This window comes from Vigna unguiculata, chromosome 2 (genome assembly GCF_004118075.2).
Source record: "Vigna unguiculata cultivar IT97K-499-35 chromosome 2, ASM411807v1, whole genome shotgun sequence".
Classification (NCBI taxonomy): Eukaryota; Viridiplantae; Streptophyta; class Magnoliopsida; order Fabales; family Fabaceae; genus Vigna; species Vigna unguiculata.
This window is the reverse complement of record NC_040280.1, coordinates 19,984,955-20,002,229: the sequence shown is the minus strand read 5'-3', so window position 1 is coordinate 20,002,229 and position 17,275 is coordinate 19,984,955. Positions and strand designations below refer to the sequence as shown.

At 31.7% G+C, this 17,275-nt stretch overlaps 2 protein-coding genes across 5 annotated transcripts; both read right to left on the bottom strand.

Annotated features, from left to right (window-relative positions):
- Positions 1-839: 839 nt before the first annotated feature.
- LOC114173821 (vesicle transport v-SNARE 12) lies at positions 840-6,277 on the bottom strand. Its single transcript, XM_028058447.1, has 6 exons — positions 6,026-6,277; positions 5,826-5,933; positions 5,083-5,141; positions 4,802-4,990; positions 1,433-1,603; positions 840-1,175 (listed from the first exon to the last, which is right to left on the bottom strand). Exons 2-6 carry the CDS (start codon positions 5,920-5,922, stop codon positions 1,023-1,025), a joined length of 669 nt encoding a protein of 222 aa, XP_027914248.1. The 5' UTR covers positions 5,923-5,933; positions 6,026-6,277; the 3' UTR covers positions 840-1,022.
- A 1,765-nt stretch (positions 6,278-8,042) lies between these two features.
- Positions 8,043-15,452, bottom strand: LOC114173836 (vesicle transport v-SNARE 12-like). 4 transcript variants are annotated; one of them, XM_028058478.1, is made up of 10 exons: positions 15,183-15,452; positions 14,983-15,090; positions 14,241-14,299; positions 13,960-14,148; positions 11,606-11,712; positions 11,282-11,311; positions 10,935-11,036; positions 10,439-10,546; positions 9,501-9,555; positions 8,043-8,531 (listed from the first exon to the last, which is right to left on the bottom strand). In XM_028058478.1, exons 2-10 carry the CDS (start codon positions 15,080-15,082, stop codon positions 8,463-8,465), a joined length of 819 nt encoding a protein of 272 aa, XP_027914279.1. In that variant the 5' UTR covers positions 15,083-15,090; positions 15,183-15,452; the 3' UTR covers positions 8,043-8,462. The 4 variants fall into 4 exon arrangements, with proteins under 4 accessions (XP_027914279.1, XP_027914280.1, XP_027914281.1 ...); XM_028058479.1 differs by lacking the exons at positions 10,935-11,036; positions 11,282-11,311; XM_028058480.1 differs by lacking the exons at positions 13,960-14,148; positions 14,241-14,299; positions 15,183-15,452 and having other exon boundaries at positions 14,983-15,072.
- Positions 15,453-17,275: the final 1,823 nt, after the last annotated feature.

Sequence of the window (17,275 nt, the reverse complement as noted above, 5' to 3'; positions counted from 1 at the left end):
TTCACTTAGTGACATAATTATAAAAGTATTTCTTAATTAATTTAAAGTCTTACTCTAGTATCAAGTATAAGTGAAAAACGTTTTAATCAAATGTAATTATTAGAATTAAATATTATCCTTCTTAATTAATGTTAACTTTAGTTGTTTTGTTTATATTTTAGTTTCGAGATAAAATATTCTCTGCTTACTCAATTATATAGACCAAAATTTTTAATAAACTTAAATATAAACAACCTTTAACAAGTTTTATTTTATTTTATTTAATGGTATCATAAACATACACTCTTAATTACTCTCTTATTTTGTTTTATCAAGTTTTAAAAAAGACCCTTTAAAGAAAGTTTATTTCTTAAACATGATGGTTAATAGAATTGAATTATATTAACTTTTTCATTAATTGTAAAAAGTAGTTATTTTCGTTTATATTTGAACAAAAAGAGTGATTTTTTGATAAATAAGAGTTTTTACAAATATGGATTTCTTTGCTTTATGAATGAAATTAAGTAGCATGATTTTGACATTTTCTATAAATCCTTTTTTACTTATTTTAATTTTCACAAAAAGAAGTATTACCACCATAAACTTCTTAGAGAAGATAATAGAAGTTGCATATTCCGCAAAGTTTCTTTTTGCTTTCTTTTCAGGTAAAAACACTTCAGCTGCATCAAACTGAAGCAAAGGCAATGAACAAGGTACTCGCACACAGCATTAGCACAAAGATTTGGAACTCATGAACTTCAGAAATACTACTACAAAAGCATCATGTCATAAAAAGAGTATACTCGAACAGAATTACTTGAATTAAATAAATGTTCTTACAGTTCAAAAGAAAAACATAATTAAGGGCATAAAAAGCAAGGTATATCATTGAAAACTTTCCAATCTTAAAAATAACAGCGGCGAAATAATTGCAGGGAGATATGATAACGCCACCTATGTCCATATGTTTCCTATATACAACCAAGTACATAAAATCATTAAACATTGCTTCCATTCTGCCATATCTTGTATGATTTTATAAGCTAATGAGATAGCTTGTATGAAAGAATAACAACTATAGCAAAAACAAGAGCTCCAATCACAGATGCAACGATCCATTTGTTCCTAGTTATTCTCCGTGACATGGTAGTTAAAACCTTCTTACTCTTGTCAATAGCATCATCTACCCCATGAAGCTGCAACACAGGGAAATATGCATCAACCAATAATCATCACAACTTCTACAATTGCACTTGTTAAGTTGAAGGAGGTTCGTAATCTTGTTCCCCAAAGAAGTGTTATGATTGGTTTTAATACTTCTCACATAATAAAGATCATCTCATGATTCTTTCCAAGTGCATGTAAAAAGGACTAAAACAACCTAAAGTTCACATAATGAGAATTCAAATTTAAAAAAAAAAAGAAAAAAAAAAGCTTATACATGTCAACATACCCTTTTATGCGAGTTCAATAGAGTCTCTCTCTGACTGTGCAAATCCTGGAGGATGGAGACACCAAGTTCTTCAGTCTCCAGTAAGGTTCTATGGCTCTCCCTTATTCTCTCACTGGACTGGTTTAATCTCTCCACAGACATAGTTAATCTTTCTCTCTGATCAGCAGAAGCCTGCAATGTTATCCATATTTCCCAACCAAAAAATAGATTAACAACATCAGAACCGCTTACATGGCTTACAAGTGGAACCAACTGCAGAAGCCTACTAATTTCAAAATTCAGAAAACAAAAACATGGTAAAAGGCCAAACATAATATGCATCTAAGCTGCAATCTCAGTATTTATAAAACAGGGCCCAAGATATGCATATGCACACGTCTGCAACCTTATTTGCAAGAAACAAGCAAACCTTATTCTCATCACAAGCATAACAACACTCTCAATGACTATTATGGGTGGCAAAAAAAACCATTTATCCATCATTCATCATATCCATCCACAAGAAAATCCATCAAATCCATCCATTACAAAAATATAAAAACAAAAAATGGTTTAGATCAAATTAATTTCATGGGATTAAGGAACCATATCTATAAATACGATCAAAATCAATCCACCTAATTTTTTTCATGATTAAATCTATCTTAAATTAATTTTTGCAAAAAAAAATTCAAAAACATTTTTTAATTTGTTTTAAAAATTTATTTTAATCCATCCAGGAAAAAATTGTTAATGGATGGATGAATTTGACTTTTATAAAATGGATCAGATTTTTAATTAAATTTTTAATAGCTCAAAATGGATTAATGAATTTTTTTTTTCATCTGATCCATTATGATCTGAAATAAAACATATCTATCCATCCAATTTGCCACCCCTAGTAATCAGACATATGACATGCTTAACAATAACAACAAAAACAATTAGACTGGCAAACTACAAGACTTCTACTATAAAAACTCAAGTAATAGTAGCCTGCAATTAAACTGGCAAAGGTAACTGATCAAACCGACATTCACACACAGCTATTTCTTAAAACATCAACGGTGTTAAGGAACTAATCGGATAGCAAATTAAACAGGCTACAGACATAAACATTAAATACCCCAACATGATGTACTAAAAAAAAGGAAACATAACAGTGAAAATAAGCAGTAAACCAGAGGCAAAAATTAGCGTGTAATTATGGAAATGTTCAATCAATGGTTAATTGGTTAGAGTAGGGTACTTACAGAAACTATTTATTAGATGGGGCTGTTTTGATTCGTTACCAACCTGGGACAGTTTTGGCCATTGACGAGGTCAATCCAGCTGCCAAAGTAGCTAGTTCAGTACCACTACAGCATTTTTATGTTTTTAAAAAAATTGGACTAGTGATCCATCTAACATGCTATGTTGAACTTGTCAGTCAGACTTGCATGTTCTAAAACTGCCATTTTGGCAGGCAACTCCAACATGGCACGTTACATAGACTGTCTGTCCAATTTAAAAGAATATATAAATACTGATGTGGCACTGAACTTGCTATTTTGACTAGCGAATTGATCTGGTAAACAGTCAAAACAATCGCACTTTGGTAATATGTTTCAAAACAGCCTCCTTTTGGTACATAGTTTCTACATGTCCCCTACTTTGGTCAATCATCTTTCAATCAATCAAATGATCACTTGTTTTAGAGCTCTAATGGTAGCTACCGACATGATCGAACAATCCAAAAATCTTAAGCTATTAAGTGAAGACTCTAAAATGACAAACTATGTTATATTCCAAGCATGTCCCTTCATGCAAAACCCTTCGGGCTTGAAGTGTAGACAATCCACAGATCCAACTATCTCATGCTATAATTATAGAAACATTCAACCAATAAAAAAATGTTGAAATGAAAGAATGATGACAGCACTGTACCTATATTTTATACATAATACGTAGAATCCATCTCATAAATTTAGGACATCATTTCCTTAATGATAACAAATATCTGAAAAATGTTTCCTGTGATATCTTAGCAGACCCCCTCAAGTTAAGATCTAAGCTAGTAACAAATAACCCCTTTAAATAAAAGAAATCAAACTACATAATTTGAGATACGAGAATGAAGGGACTGTGACGATTCTTTCAGACTATAGAAGGGCCAACTGATACTTTTGGTAATGTCATGTGAGTAGATTGATGTCTCTGATCTCGAAGTGTATGACTTGAAACAAAAGAGAAAATATATCAGAACAATGACATAATAACATAATAGGGGATTGGTTGCAATGACCAAAAATTATTCAAATCATGCCTAAAGTATGAAAGGCAAAGCAGATAGGACCTAAGACATAAACACGCGTGCGAGAGCACGGCTGATGAAAAAGATTATCAGAACAAAGAACACAGCAAGAACAAAAGGAAGACAAATGTAGCCGAAAATGTGAAAATGTGTTTGAAACATGGCAATAGGATGCGCTGCAATACAATTGTCTGAAACACACTGGTAATATCATAATATGCATGGTGGTGGCTAAGATGGCAGAAGATGTGGTTGGAATGAATAACACAGCTGAAAAACGGCTGAACTTGTAGGAATCAATAACATAACAAAGGGGATTTAAAATGTCACAAGATGTTGGAGATTGACACAGCATCGAAGACGATTAATTTGCAAGAAAAATCGTGAGATTAAAGCAGAACTCGGAATTTTAAGAAGCATAGCAATGAAACAATGATGGGTAGGTCAAAAGGACTGTGTTGCTCTAATACAACGTTGAAATTAAAGAATAGTGTGTTTATTCCACGATAACAGTACAATATTCATATACAGGGCTAAGAGAATCAAGCTCATAAGTTTAGGGATTAGAATCAAGGACAAAAATCAATCTACCTGCAGAAATAATAGAATAACAGAGAGATGGTATAACTTCCTTAATCACATTAATGGACAAAAATTCTCTAATTGTAACAACAAATATCTCAACAAAAACATTGTCATTTGAAACACCTTAAAGGTAATACAGTTACTATCATGAACCAACTATTCCAAAAGCTTAAGTTGCTATCTGAAGACACACTAATGATTTTTCTTAGAAAGTGGGATAGGCCTAACTCAACCCTACAAATTTGATCATATCTCTAGCCAACATGGGATCTCCTATAGTTTTACATTATATTTCTAACATATTCCCTCAGGTTTGAAGCAAAGATAATGCAACTATCTCATCCTGAAACTAAACTTTTTTTATCAAACTCTAGACCACTTGGTCATAAAAGCTTTGATAGCATGTCAAGGAAGGACTAACTATCCAAAAATTTTAAACTGTTAAATGAAGATATTTCATAGTTCTAAGAAAAGAATGCCATAAAGTAATGCAATCTAGGCCCCAAATATACCGAATGAGTATCTGCCATGCCAGCCTCCAACAATTCTTCACGGACAGCCTCATCAGAATTAGGTGATGTTAGCCTTTTAAATTCCTTTTTCAAGTTGCTTAGATCAGATTTGTATTCCCTCAGCTTTGCGAGAAGCATTGCCTTTACGCTTGGCTGCAAACTTCTTGCCTCAAGGTCCATTTTCCGAATCTGGAGAGGGAGAAGAGTGATATAAAAAATGAATAGAAGATAATACCAATAAAAATAAAGCACGAACACATAAGAAACAATCATCTTAGTACCAGAACATCAGCGTCATCCAGGCCTGCTTTGATCTCAGAAAACTTCTGCAGCTTCTGTTCTGAATAGTGTTGATTTAAAAAAATCAGTAAATAAAATTTAACATTAAACAATAAGCCATCATACATCTTCATATTACATAAGCAGACTCCAGAAAACGTCTGGCACGAAGCACAGTAAATAAAATCCTCCACCTCCTCCACAAACTTGTCTAAGTTTTCACTTTCATCAAGTAACGTAAACACTATTATCAACAAAAGAAACACGTGAACCATCGATGTCACCAGGGATCACCGTTTAGGACAACAGCAACAAGCGAACATCTGAGAAATCCAAGAACATGACTAGTCTCGGTAGTATAATTAATCTAACTGACCAACAAAATAGCAAACTTCATCGAATCACATAGATCAAATCACATAGCAGTGACACAAAAATCATTGAACACGAAAAAACAACGACTTTTACTTGCTTTGACCAAATCCTGACACTTAAATAACCCAGTACAACAAACATTGAATTGTAAAACCTAGTTTCCTTTCTCATAGACGTGGTTTATGAAGGTTTCAGCTATGAGAACATCTACTTCCCAAGACAAACTTATGGCCTGATATGCATCCTATGATGCGCTCCGTGCCAATCAGAGCTAGAAAACATTAGGGGCAGTTCAAGACACCACATAAAAAAGTGGTAAACGAGAAAAGGGGTGGATTAAACGAAAATAAAATTAGGATTTTGAAGGCACCTTGATCAGAAACAAGCGAGGTTGAACTACATTTGCGGGAGAGATTAGCAGAGAGCTCACAGTACTGACGCTCGTACCCTTCGAAAACCTCACTCATCTTGCCACACCCTTGATGGAAAAGATGAAGAAATTAAAATTGAGAATTGGAAAACAGAAATAGAAACTGCATGAGAGCAAAGTGGTGGATGATTCGATTTTACCCTAATTTGAATGGAAAAGGGTGCGAGGGATCTGAACAAGATTGGGGCTTTGGGTGTGTTGTTGGTGTTAACAGTGAAATACGTTCGTGGAAGATGTGAGGTGAGGAAGGAGCAAGACCAAACAAGTTTCCTTCTGCACTGAATTAACTGTAATTTCACCAACCGCAGGGAAGGATCGCCTGCGGTTCGAACAATTTGGTATGGATGATAATACAAGTCTAACAGTCAATTTTGGTTTTACCAAAACTTCCAGAAGTCAAACTAAATTTTTCTTTAAACACTTCTTTTGCCTGATTTGGATGAGGACAATATTTTTTTACATAGTTGACAATTTATTTCAAAAATTATTTAATTATTAAATAAGTTAACTTTTGTATCATAAAAACAAGAGAAATTAAAGAATAAAATAGTAAATGTAAAATATATGTGAAAATTTGTTACATGTCAACGTAATACTACAATTTGGATTATTTGTTATTTGGAAAATGTAGATTGATAAAATTTTACAACCTCTGCTTTTTATTGTATCGAGGGAATGACATTCCATCATTGGTAATAAAAGAGAAAAAAAATTGAAAAATCTTAATAATAGTAAAAAATAAGCTTAACTTACTATCTCATGAATTCTTTGAATTAAAAATCATAAAAAATTAATTTAATTGTACATATATATTATATCTAAAACTTAATCATCATTATATTTAATGTGTTATTATAAATTCCTGTACCATTATTTGTTATTAATTCAAGTAATGACACACATCATCTATATTTTTATAACATTAAGAATAACTTTTATCTTTATATGGATTCACCACTAAAAAATAGACTTTTGATTAACAATATTAGCAAAATGTAATACTATTATCATCTTTATTTAGTCAAAAATCAATATGGTCATTGAAGTCTCTCCTTTAGTGAACAATATTTAGCATATTTCTCTTATTTATTTCGTTAATTGTAAAGATAGATAAACTCTATTTTTTTATGAAAAAAGCACAGAAAATTTGAAAAGCATAATAAGAACCATATTTAGATATCAAGAAACCATATCTTTGTGCACATGAGTAAATTAGTATGATGCTATTCCAATTTAATTGATGGTATCAAGTTCGAGTATTGGATATACAATTAAGTAAAAATATTCAAATAGAAAGTATTTGATTAGTTCTACCCAACAAAGGAGCATCTCCAATAATAATAAAAAATATGCTATGTGACTTATTAAAAGAATATATTCAATAATAATTGATAAGACACCATACATCATAAATTTTCTTTACATGTACATTATTTTTCAAACTTGTTATCCCTTTGAACATTTTGATTGTTCATTATATAACATTCAAAAGATTATTATTTTAAACAATATAGTTATCACATGTTTAGCCATTTTGAAGTCCTTTACAAAGTGGTCCCAATTATGAAAAATGAAGGATATATGAAAGGAGAGTGTTTGTGGTGATGATGAAATTAGCAGTGCAGAGGAAGCTGAAAATTGAATGCATGAAAATGGTTTAAGCTTGCACAAAAACATACAACAACATTGACATAGTGAAAGGATGATGATGCTTTAAAGGAGAGACAAAATGTAACTAAAAAGATTCAAATGGAAGATGAAAACCCAATCCCCATAACCACAAATGGATGAAAAATTAGAGAGCAACTAGGTTATGTGTTTGACAATGAGGGAATGACCATGTAAGATGGTATAAATGTCCTTAACATCTCATATAATCTTACACAGACACATTACAAACTGCATAAAGAAAATTAGTAAATCAGATTCTTGCATCTGAAATTGGAATTCCAACTTTGTTGCATTTTGTGATAACTCCTTTGTATACTATAATTCAATGAATGCATCCATGATTTTACAACAAACATGTGATGGTACTAACCACATGGCTTGGCTCGTTCTTGCAACATGTGATGGTACTAACACAATAGACTAGTTTATATGAATTGATTTTTTTTATATTTTGCTCGATTGTAACTACTATTATAGGTGAACACATTAGGACCAGAAAAGGAATTCAATTGTCAAACTTTCCCCTAATATTCATCGACAAAGCCTTTATTTTGCATTAGTTTTTCAAATTCTTATAATGCAAAATAAACCTAGCCCTTCTTACAAACATTCTGTCATAAAATCAAGCCTACTCTGCTGACCCAAAAAACAAAAACTGAAGCCTAATATTGAAAATTCTTAAGCCAACCAATTTAAACCCAATGGCTAAAAAACAAATCTTGCCTTGAAATATTACATGAAGGTTGAGGCATCACAATTGTACTATAATAACACAGGACACCATAACTAAAGGAAAATGGGTAGCTAAAAAACCTAACAAAATTTTATGTATCTTCATGTACTGAGGTGGATAAATATCAATCTCTGTTTTTCTTCATCATTTCTTGAGCAGCTTGTTGGTAAACATCAAAATATCCGCTCTGGTAAGAATTTCTCAGCCGGAAGTTGAAGTAATTCTCGAATCCCTTCACAAACCTGCATTGTAAGAGTTTAAAGTTCATGGAACTCTACCATAAAATAATTCTTATTGCATAAAAATAGATAACAACTTTCCTAATATATCTTGATGGAAAATTCAATCCTTGGTTCGTACTAGAATTATCTTAACACTACCCAACATTCTTTTTTCATAGAAAAAACCATCACTTAACTTGGGCAAATCCACTCAACTCAATCAGCCCTCACCTACAATGGTCAATGCAAAAAAGGACAGACCCAAGTAGGTTGAGTCCAGCCCATTAAAGATTAGCTCACTTCTCAAATGTGCCCCATGACTTGGGGACAGTAAGGTGAAGTTTTACCATGCATATTACTTATCTCAATATCTAAACACCTAATTTAACATTTCCAAGTCGAACAATATAAATATGTTTAGCAAAGGACAACAAACAATAATCCTTGGTAGACTTCAACTTGATCTTCATGCATGTTAAACTCTACTGTCTATGTATTTATGCCCCATGACTAGAAAATTCTAAATACGTATGTATAAATTAACAACTAATTATAACATTATTTGGACAATTAATCCAACATAGTCAAACAAGAATACACGAGTGGTAATAAAAATTTAAGCATAGCAACACATTACCACTACTATTCAAAACAAAACCATGCATTTTGTTTCAATTAACATATTTGGTAATGTGGATTACATTTTAATGCCTATAGTTAATTCATTGGTATGCACCAGTTCATGCTGAAGCAAACACAAACCCAATTTGAGGTAGGGTGCTTTTTTTTTCTTAGTGAGCTGACCCATAAATAGGTCATAACATACACGCTCTGTAGGCTTTTGGCCTCAAGGACATTAGACCCTTTGAGGGTTCTTCAGCTTGAGCTTCTTATCTGTCTCATGTGGTCTTAGGTTGTGTACGATATGCTAACCAATGACCACCACTTACGCAGGAATAATTATAAGAAATAAAGGAATTAAGGACATACAAGCTTGATTTGGGCTTTAATTGATGCAATCAACCGGGTGTACTCATCTATCTGCCTGCAACATAAGCATGCCTTAAGTTTCAACATGCAACATTATTTTCAAGTTTCAACCTTAAAATGAATAGGAAATAAATAAAAAGAAAATTACTTGCCAGTGTGTAGAAAGATAGACAAAGAAGAACAAAATGAAAATAACTTGACCCTCATAGCCAAAAGATAAAAAATAGACCAAAAAATTCAAGACCTAGTCACAATTCTAGGGCTAAATGCATAATTTAAACTAGGATCTATTAACTGTTTCCATAATGATGTTTGACAAAACTTCTGTAGTTGTATCTTGACATCTAAGCTCATAGTGGAACAAAGAACCAATTGATGGACTAATACCATATTACCCAAAATGCTTAAGCACACATTTTTATAATGATAATCAAGCCTTCTAAACTATCTTATCTTTCTATATCGGTCAAATTTGTTTAGTGTAATGACCCACAAACCATCCTGAAAGTTCACTAACCTAAGTTACACATACATCAATCATGAACTCTAAGCCTATCCATGTCCAAAACACATGCAGGGGAAGTCAATGAGATTAAAAAGGAAAACCATAGAAAATTTTTCTAATTTCAATCATATGAAAGATAAGAATTCTACAAAAGTATAGAATACGATCATTTACTATACCTCTTAGCCAAAGAAATACCAAACTACAACTAAAGAAAACAAAGTGTTTCAGTTCATTTTTGAAAACACATGTACATGGATGAATCAAACTCATGGAGAATAATGATACAAAATATGTCAATAGGAAATATACGGATCTTGACCATGGGTTGACTAAAGTAAGTTTCAACATAACAAATAGACTGAAAAATCATAATAAAGAGATTGGTTTTCATGTTTCAACTGAGTAAATTATGTTCAATCCAAACTTGTACCTGGCTATCTTTTCTTCCCTTTTTTCTATGTAGTTCAAAGCTTCAGACCAAGTAAACTCCACATGGAATCCAAATCCTACATCCACAAATATGCGTTGTGTATCTGGCCTGTAAAGTTTAAATAAAATACATGAAATATAAGAGATGTACTAGTGGGAGAAAGGTTTCCCTGAGTTTAAATCTTTGTCAAATTGATTGTACCCAAGAGAAGGAGGGGAGTGGCAGCAGAACAGTGTCTGCATCCACGTTAGCCATATAACACAAATCCTAATGGTTGATAAGATGATGATGACTGATGTTGATAATGATAATATATCAAAAATGTCTATGACCACTAACTACAAATATAAGATATGCAATTGAAAAACATGTTTGATCATGATTCATATGGACTGGTGATAAAATATGAGTGCCCCATAGGAAAATTAAAAAACAAATTGAGAAAAAAATAACATTATTAGTAACCAATGCTAAAACTAAAATTCTAATGACTTACACTTCTGCCTGCAGGTACACTTCAGACCCAAGATTGACCAAAGTTCTTAGACTGGTTACACTATTCTTCTCTAGATTTTCAATGTTTCTTCGCAGATCAGCACTAGTAAACAAGTCAAGTGATATAACAATGTAAAAATTTGTTTTGACCTTTAGGTGTTAGTCCTTAGATGGAGATTAATCACCAATTCAGTTCTGCCTACAACTAAGATTTACATGATTTGAACTTTCAATGCTACTGCAGACTTTATGACAAATAAATAATACATAAAGTTGTTGTATTGATATTTCAGTCTTACAAGGTTATTAAATGATCCTAGCTGCACGCACATACTCTAAAAAGGATACAAAATTTTTTGTTGTTCAAAAACCTTGTCCCTGAAATAAAGAGATTAGAAAATGAGTAAATACCATTAGCAGAATTTGAGTCATGCACATATAAAACTACTTTAAATCCATTTTCGAATACATAAATTGGAGACCTCAAAAAACCTAGAAACACACATAAATTACTTATTATACAGAATGAACTAATTATATAGCTTATGTACAAATAAATTTCCCATTAAAAGGATTTTGGGTATTAATAAAAAAAACACATTTAGTAAGACAAACATTTCATACACATTGTTTCAAAACAATAAATAGAATGCAAAGGAGAGAACATCATACCGTTGACTAATTGCATGAATAAGATCAGGTTTCAAGCGTTTGTCAACAAATTCTTCATACTTTCTAACTTTCTCTCGGCGTGCGCTGTCCTCCATATGATGAGAGTCCTAGTAAAGGAATGGTCAGCAACAAATTGTAAGCTATATTAGTAAAATGCACGCATTCATGCTTAAATTCCCAACACCAATCAACAAATAACAGACAAACATATCCTAACTTGATGTTCACTTGAGCATTTTATCAAGTATGGGGGACAAGGAACAAATCTATTGGAACAATATTTACATTAAACACTTTGCATTACTTTCATAAAAAACCATTTTTACAAAAAAGAAAAAATAGATAACAGATCATTGAAGATACTACATAGAGAGAGTTTCATATGGTCGGAAATCTTACCAAAGAGAAAGAGAAGAGCAGTAATTGCTTAGTGGAACAGAGTATGCAAGGGAAGTGTCTCCAAAGGTAGGGTTTTTTTTATTCAGTTTGGAAGATCAAAAAATTGAGAAGTGTCCCGTGACTATGTCGTTTTCATATTTTAAAGATCCATAAACTGATTGGGGGCAATAACATCCCATGTCACAGAAGAAATCGGTGTATCGTTCACTTTTTGTTGTGTTTCTGAGTTTGAACATATCACTTATTAATTATTATTTACATCGATATATATATATATATATATATATATATATATATATCTAGAGAGAGAGAGAGAGATATTAAGTGAAGACTCTAAAATGACAAACTATGTTATATTCCAAGCACGTCCCTTCATGCAAAACCCTTTGGGCTTGAAGTGTAGACAATCCACAGGTCCAACTATCTCATGCTGTAATTATACAAACATTCAACCAATAAAAAACTGTTGAAACGAAAGAATGGTGACAGCACTGTACCTATATTTTATACATAATACGTAGAATCCATCTCATAAATTTAGGACATCATTTCCTTAATGATAACAAATATCTGAAAAATGTTTCCTGTGATATCTCAGCAGACCCCCTCAAGTTAAGATCTAAGCTAGTAACAAATAACCCCTTTAAATAAAAGAAATCAAACTACATAATTTGAGATACGAGAATGAAGGGACTGTGACGATTCTTTCAGACTATAGAAGGGCCAACTGATACTTTTGGTAATGTCATGTGAGTAGATAGATGTCTCTGATCTCAAAGTGTATGACTTGAAACAAAAGAGAAAATATATCGGAACAATGACATAATAGGGGATTGGTTGCAATGACCAAAAATTATTCAAATCATGCCTAAAGTATGAAAGGCAAAGCAGATAGGACCTAAGACAGAAACACGAGTGCGAGAGCACGGCGGATGAAAAAGATTATCAGAACAAAGAACACAGCAAGAACAAAAGGAAGACAAACGTAGCCGAAAATGTGAAAATGTGTTTGAAATATGGCAATAGAATGCGCTGCAATACAATTGTCTGAAACACACTGGTAATATCATAATATGCATGGTGGTGGCTAAGATGGCAGAAGATGTGGTTGGAATGAATAACACAGCTGGAAAACGGCTGAACTTGTAGGAATCAATAACATAACAAAGGGGTTTAAAATGTCACAACAGGTTGGAATTTGACACAGCATCGAAGATGATTAATTTGCAAGAATAATCATGAGATTAAAGCAGAACTCAGAATTTTAAGAAGCATAGAAATGAAACAATGATGGGTAGGTCAAAAGGACTGTGTTGCGCTAATACAACGTTGAAATTAAAGAATAGTGTGTTTATTCCACGATAATAGTACAATATTCATATACAGGTCTAAGAGAATCAAGCTCATAGGTTTAGGGATTAGAATCAAGGACAAAAATCAATCTACCTATAGAAATAATAGAATAAGAAAGAGACGGTATAATTTTCCTAATCACATTAATGGACAAAAATTCTCTAATTGTAACAACAAATATCTCAACAAAAACATTGTCATTTCAAATGCCTTAAAGGTAATACAGTTACTATCATGAACCAACTATTCCAAAAGCTTAAGTTGCTATCTGAAGACACACTAATGATTTTTCTTAGAAAGTGGGATAGGCCTAACTCAACCCTACAAATTTGATCATATCTCTAGCCAACATGGGATCTCCTATAGTTTTACATTATATTTTACTAACATATTCCCTCAGGTTTGAAGCAAAGATAATGCAACTATCTCATCCTGAAACTAAACTTTTTTTATCAAACTCTAGACCACTTGGTCATAAAAGCTTTGATAGCATGTCAAGGAAGGACTAACTATCCAAAAAGTTTAAACTGTTAAATGAAGATATTTCATAGCTCTAAGAAAAGAATGCCATAAAGTAATACAATCTAGGGCCCCAAATATACCGAATGAGTATCTGCCATGCCAGCCTCCAACAATTCTTCACGGGCAGCCTCATCAGAATTAGGTGATGTTAGCCTTTTAAATTCCTTTTTCAAGTTGCTTAGACCAGATTTGTATTCCCTCAACTTTGCCAGAAGCATTGCCTTTACGCTTGGCTGCAAACTTCTTGCCTCAAGGTCCATTTTCCGAATCTGGAGAGGGAGAAGAGTGATATAAAAAATGAATAGAAGATAATACCAATAAAAGTAAACCACGAACACATAAGAAACAATCATCTTAGTACCAGGACATCAGCGTCATCCAGGCCTGCTTTGATCTCAGAAAACTTCTGCAGCTTCTGTTCTGAATAGTGTTGATTAAAAAATCAGTAAATAAAATTTAACATTAAACAATAAGTCATCATACATCTTCATGTTACATAAACAGAATCCAGAAAATGTCTGGCACGAAGCACAGTAAATAAAATCCTCCGCCTTCTCCACAAATTTGTCCAAGTTTTCACTTTCATCATGTAACGTAAACACTATTATCAACAAAAGAAACACGCGAACCATCGATGTCACCAAGGATCACCGTTTAGGACAACAGCAACAAGCGAACATCTGAGAAATCCAAGAACATGACTAGTCTCGGTAGTATAATTAACCTAACTGACGAACAATATAGCAAACTTCATCGAATGACATAGATCAAATCACATAGCAGTCACACAAAAATCAGTGTACACGAAAAAACAACGACTTTTACTAGCTTTGACCAAATCCTGAAACTTAAATAACCAAGTACAACAACCTTTGAATTATAAAACCTAAATTCCTTTCTCATAGACATGGTTTATGAAGGGTTCAACTATGAGAAAATCTACTTCCCAAGACAAACTCTAGATCCTGATATGCATCCTATGATGCACTCCGTGCCAATCAGAGCTAGAAAACAACAGGGGCAGTTCAAGACACCACATAAAAAAGTGGTAAACGAGAAAAGCGGTGGATTAAACGAAAATAAAATTAGGATTTTGAAGGCACCTTGATCAGAAACAAGCGAGGTTGAACTACATTTGCGGGAGAGATTAGCAGAGAGCTCACAGTACTGACGCTCGTACCCTTCGAAAACCTCACTCATCATGCCAAACCCTTGATCGAAAAGATGAAGAAATTAAAATTGAGAATTGGAAAACAGAAATAGAAACTGCATGAGAGCAAAGTGGTGGATGATTCGATTTTACCCTAATTTGAATGGAAAAGGGTGCGAGGGATCTGAACAAGATTGAGGCTTTGGGTGTGTTGTTGGTGTTGACAGTGAAATATGTTCGTGGAATATGTGAGGTGTGGAAGGAGAAGACTAAACAAGTTTCCTTCTGCACTGAATGAATTGTAATTTCACCAACCGCAGGGAAGGATCGCCTGGGCTTCGAACGATTTGGTATGGATGATAGTAAACAGTCAATTTTTGGTTCTACCAAAGCTTCCATGAGAGAAAGAAAGGATCGAAATTGATGTTGTTTTTTAAGGGTTTAGAGAATGATTTTAGGATAGATTAGATAGTAAAATTCGTAAAATATGTAATAAATGAAAAAATAAGATTATTAAAATATCCTTAATATTAAAAATAATATAAAATGTTATATAAAATTATTTAAAATAATTTATTTAATTTTTATTTTTGAAATAATAAAAAATCTATTTATAAGAAAATAAATAATAAAATATTTTGGTATAAAATTAAATTTGACATTTATTAATTTAATGTTTACGAGAAAAATAATTTATTTATGCTTTATTTGTATATATATATATATATATATATATATATATATATATATATATATATATATATATTTTGTTTTTAAATCTTTGAAGTATACATTTTTTTTATGAATATATTTTTAATTTGATTGTTTGTTAATAATATAGGTAACCGTTTTTAATAAATATATTTTCTTTTCTTCAAATTTTATAGAATTATATGTTGTTTATATATTTTTAATTTTTAGATTTTTAGATGTTTATTAATTATTTTTATTAATAAATTAAAATTAAAATTATGTATATTTATTTGTTAAAAAGTTAAAATTGGTAAATATTAATAAATTAAGTTATCTAAAATTTTTAAAGTAAATAATATTTTTATATGACACATAAAAAAACATATCAAAATTAAAAGACTATAATAAATTAAATCATTTTCTTACTATTTTCATTAAATATAACACGGATAAAGCGATAAATTTTTTATCCATTACCTTCTAATCTTTTTAACAGTAGTTAGTGGTGGATTTTCACCAAAATTTCTGGAGGGGTCAAAATAATATACTTAAAATGTACATATTTAATATTATTGTCACTCATTCAATAAAAATGAATAATATTCTAGTATAGTTATAACTATAAAACAAACTACACTATCTATCAGATTGTCCATCGTTTTTTTATATTTTTAAACTTATCAAATAATTCAATCATAATTAAATTTTTCAGATATTTTTTTTTTCAATATAAATAATCACATTATCTACAAAATATTCATTTTCTATTTTTCTAATGTGTACATATCGATTCAAAAGTTGCATTTTATTTTATTGTTATGCGATGAGCAACCATATTGTCATGTTTTGATCTTCACTCATCTTTTATCAATTATAAAAAATAAATTTATTCTTTTGTTTTTCGTCAATATACCTATTTAAAAAACAAGTTTAAGACTAAAAAATAATTTATCCTAATATAATCAATAATTGAGAGACATAATTACTAACAAAAATTATAATAATCAATTCACTGCCAAATGAGACAAAAGAAATTTTTTTTTCTTTTGTGGTAACATAACAAAAAGAAATCAGATAAGGGTAAGAGATAAATACAACATTGATAATGGTACCATAAGGATGATGATGCTTTAGACTAGAGTGAAAGGAGAGACAAAATGTGAACTAAAAAGGATCCAAATGGAAGATGAAAACCCAATCCCCATAATCACAAATGGATGTAAAAATTAGTGAGCAACTAGGTTGTGTGTTTGACAATGAGTGAAGGACTATGTAAGATGCTATAAATGCCCTTAACATCTCATACACTCTTACACAAACAAATTGCAAACTACATAAAGACAATACCTCTTTGGTAACTCACATTATATACCCTATCATTTAATGCAACTCAAGCCTACCTCCACTTTTCTCTCTTTTTTTCCCATTATTAAAACATTGCCACCACACCAATCTCAAGGACTAGTTACATGACTCTTCTTCTATTTATGGCTCTCATCACTACCATCTATTTATGGCTCTCATCACTACAATGAGCAACTTGTTGTTAAACA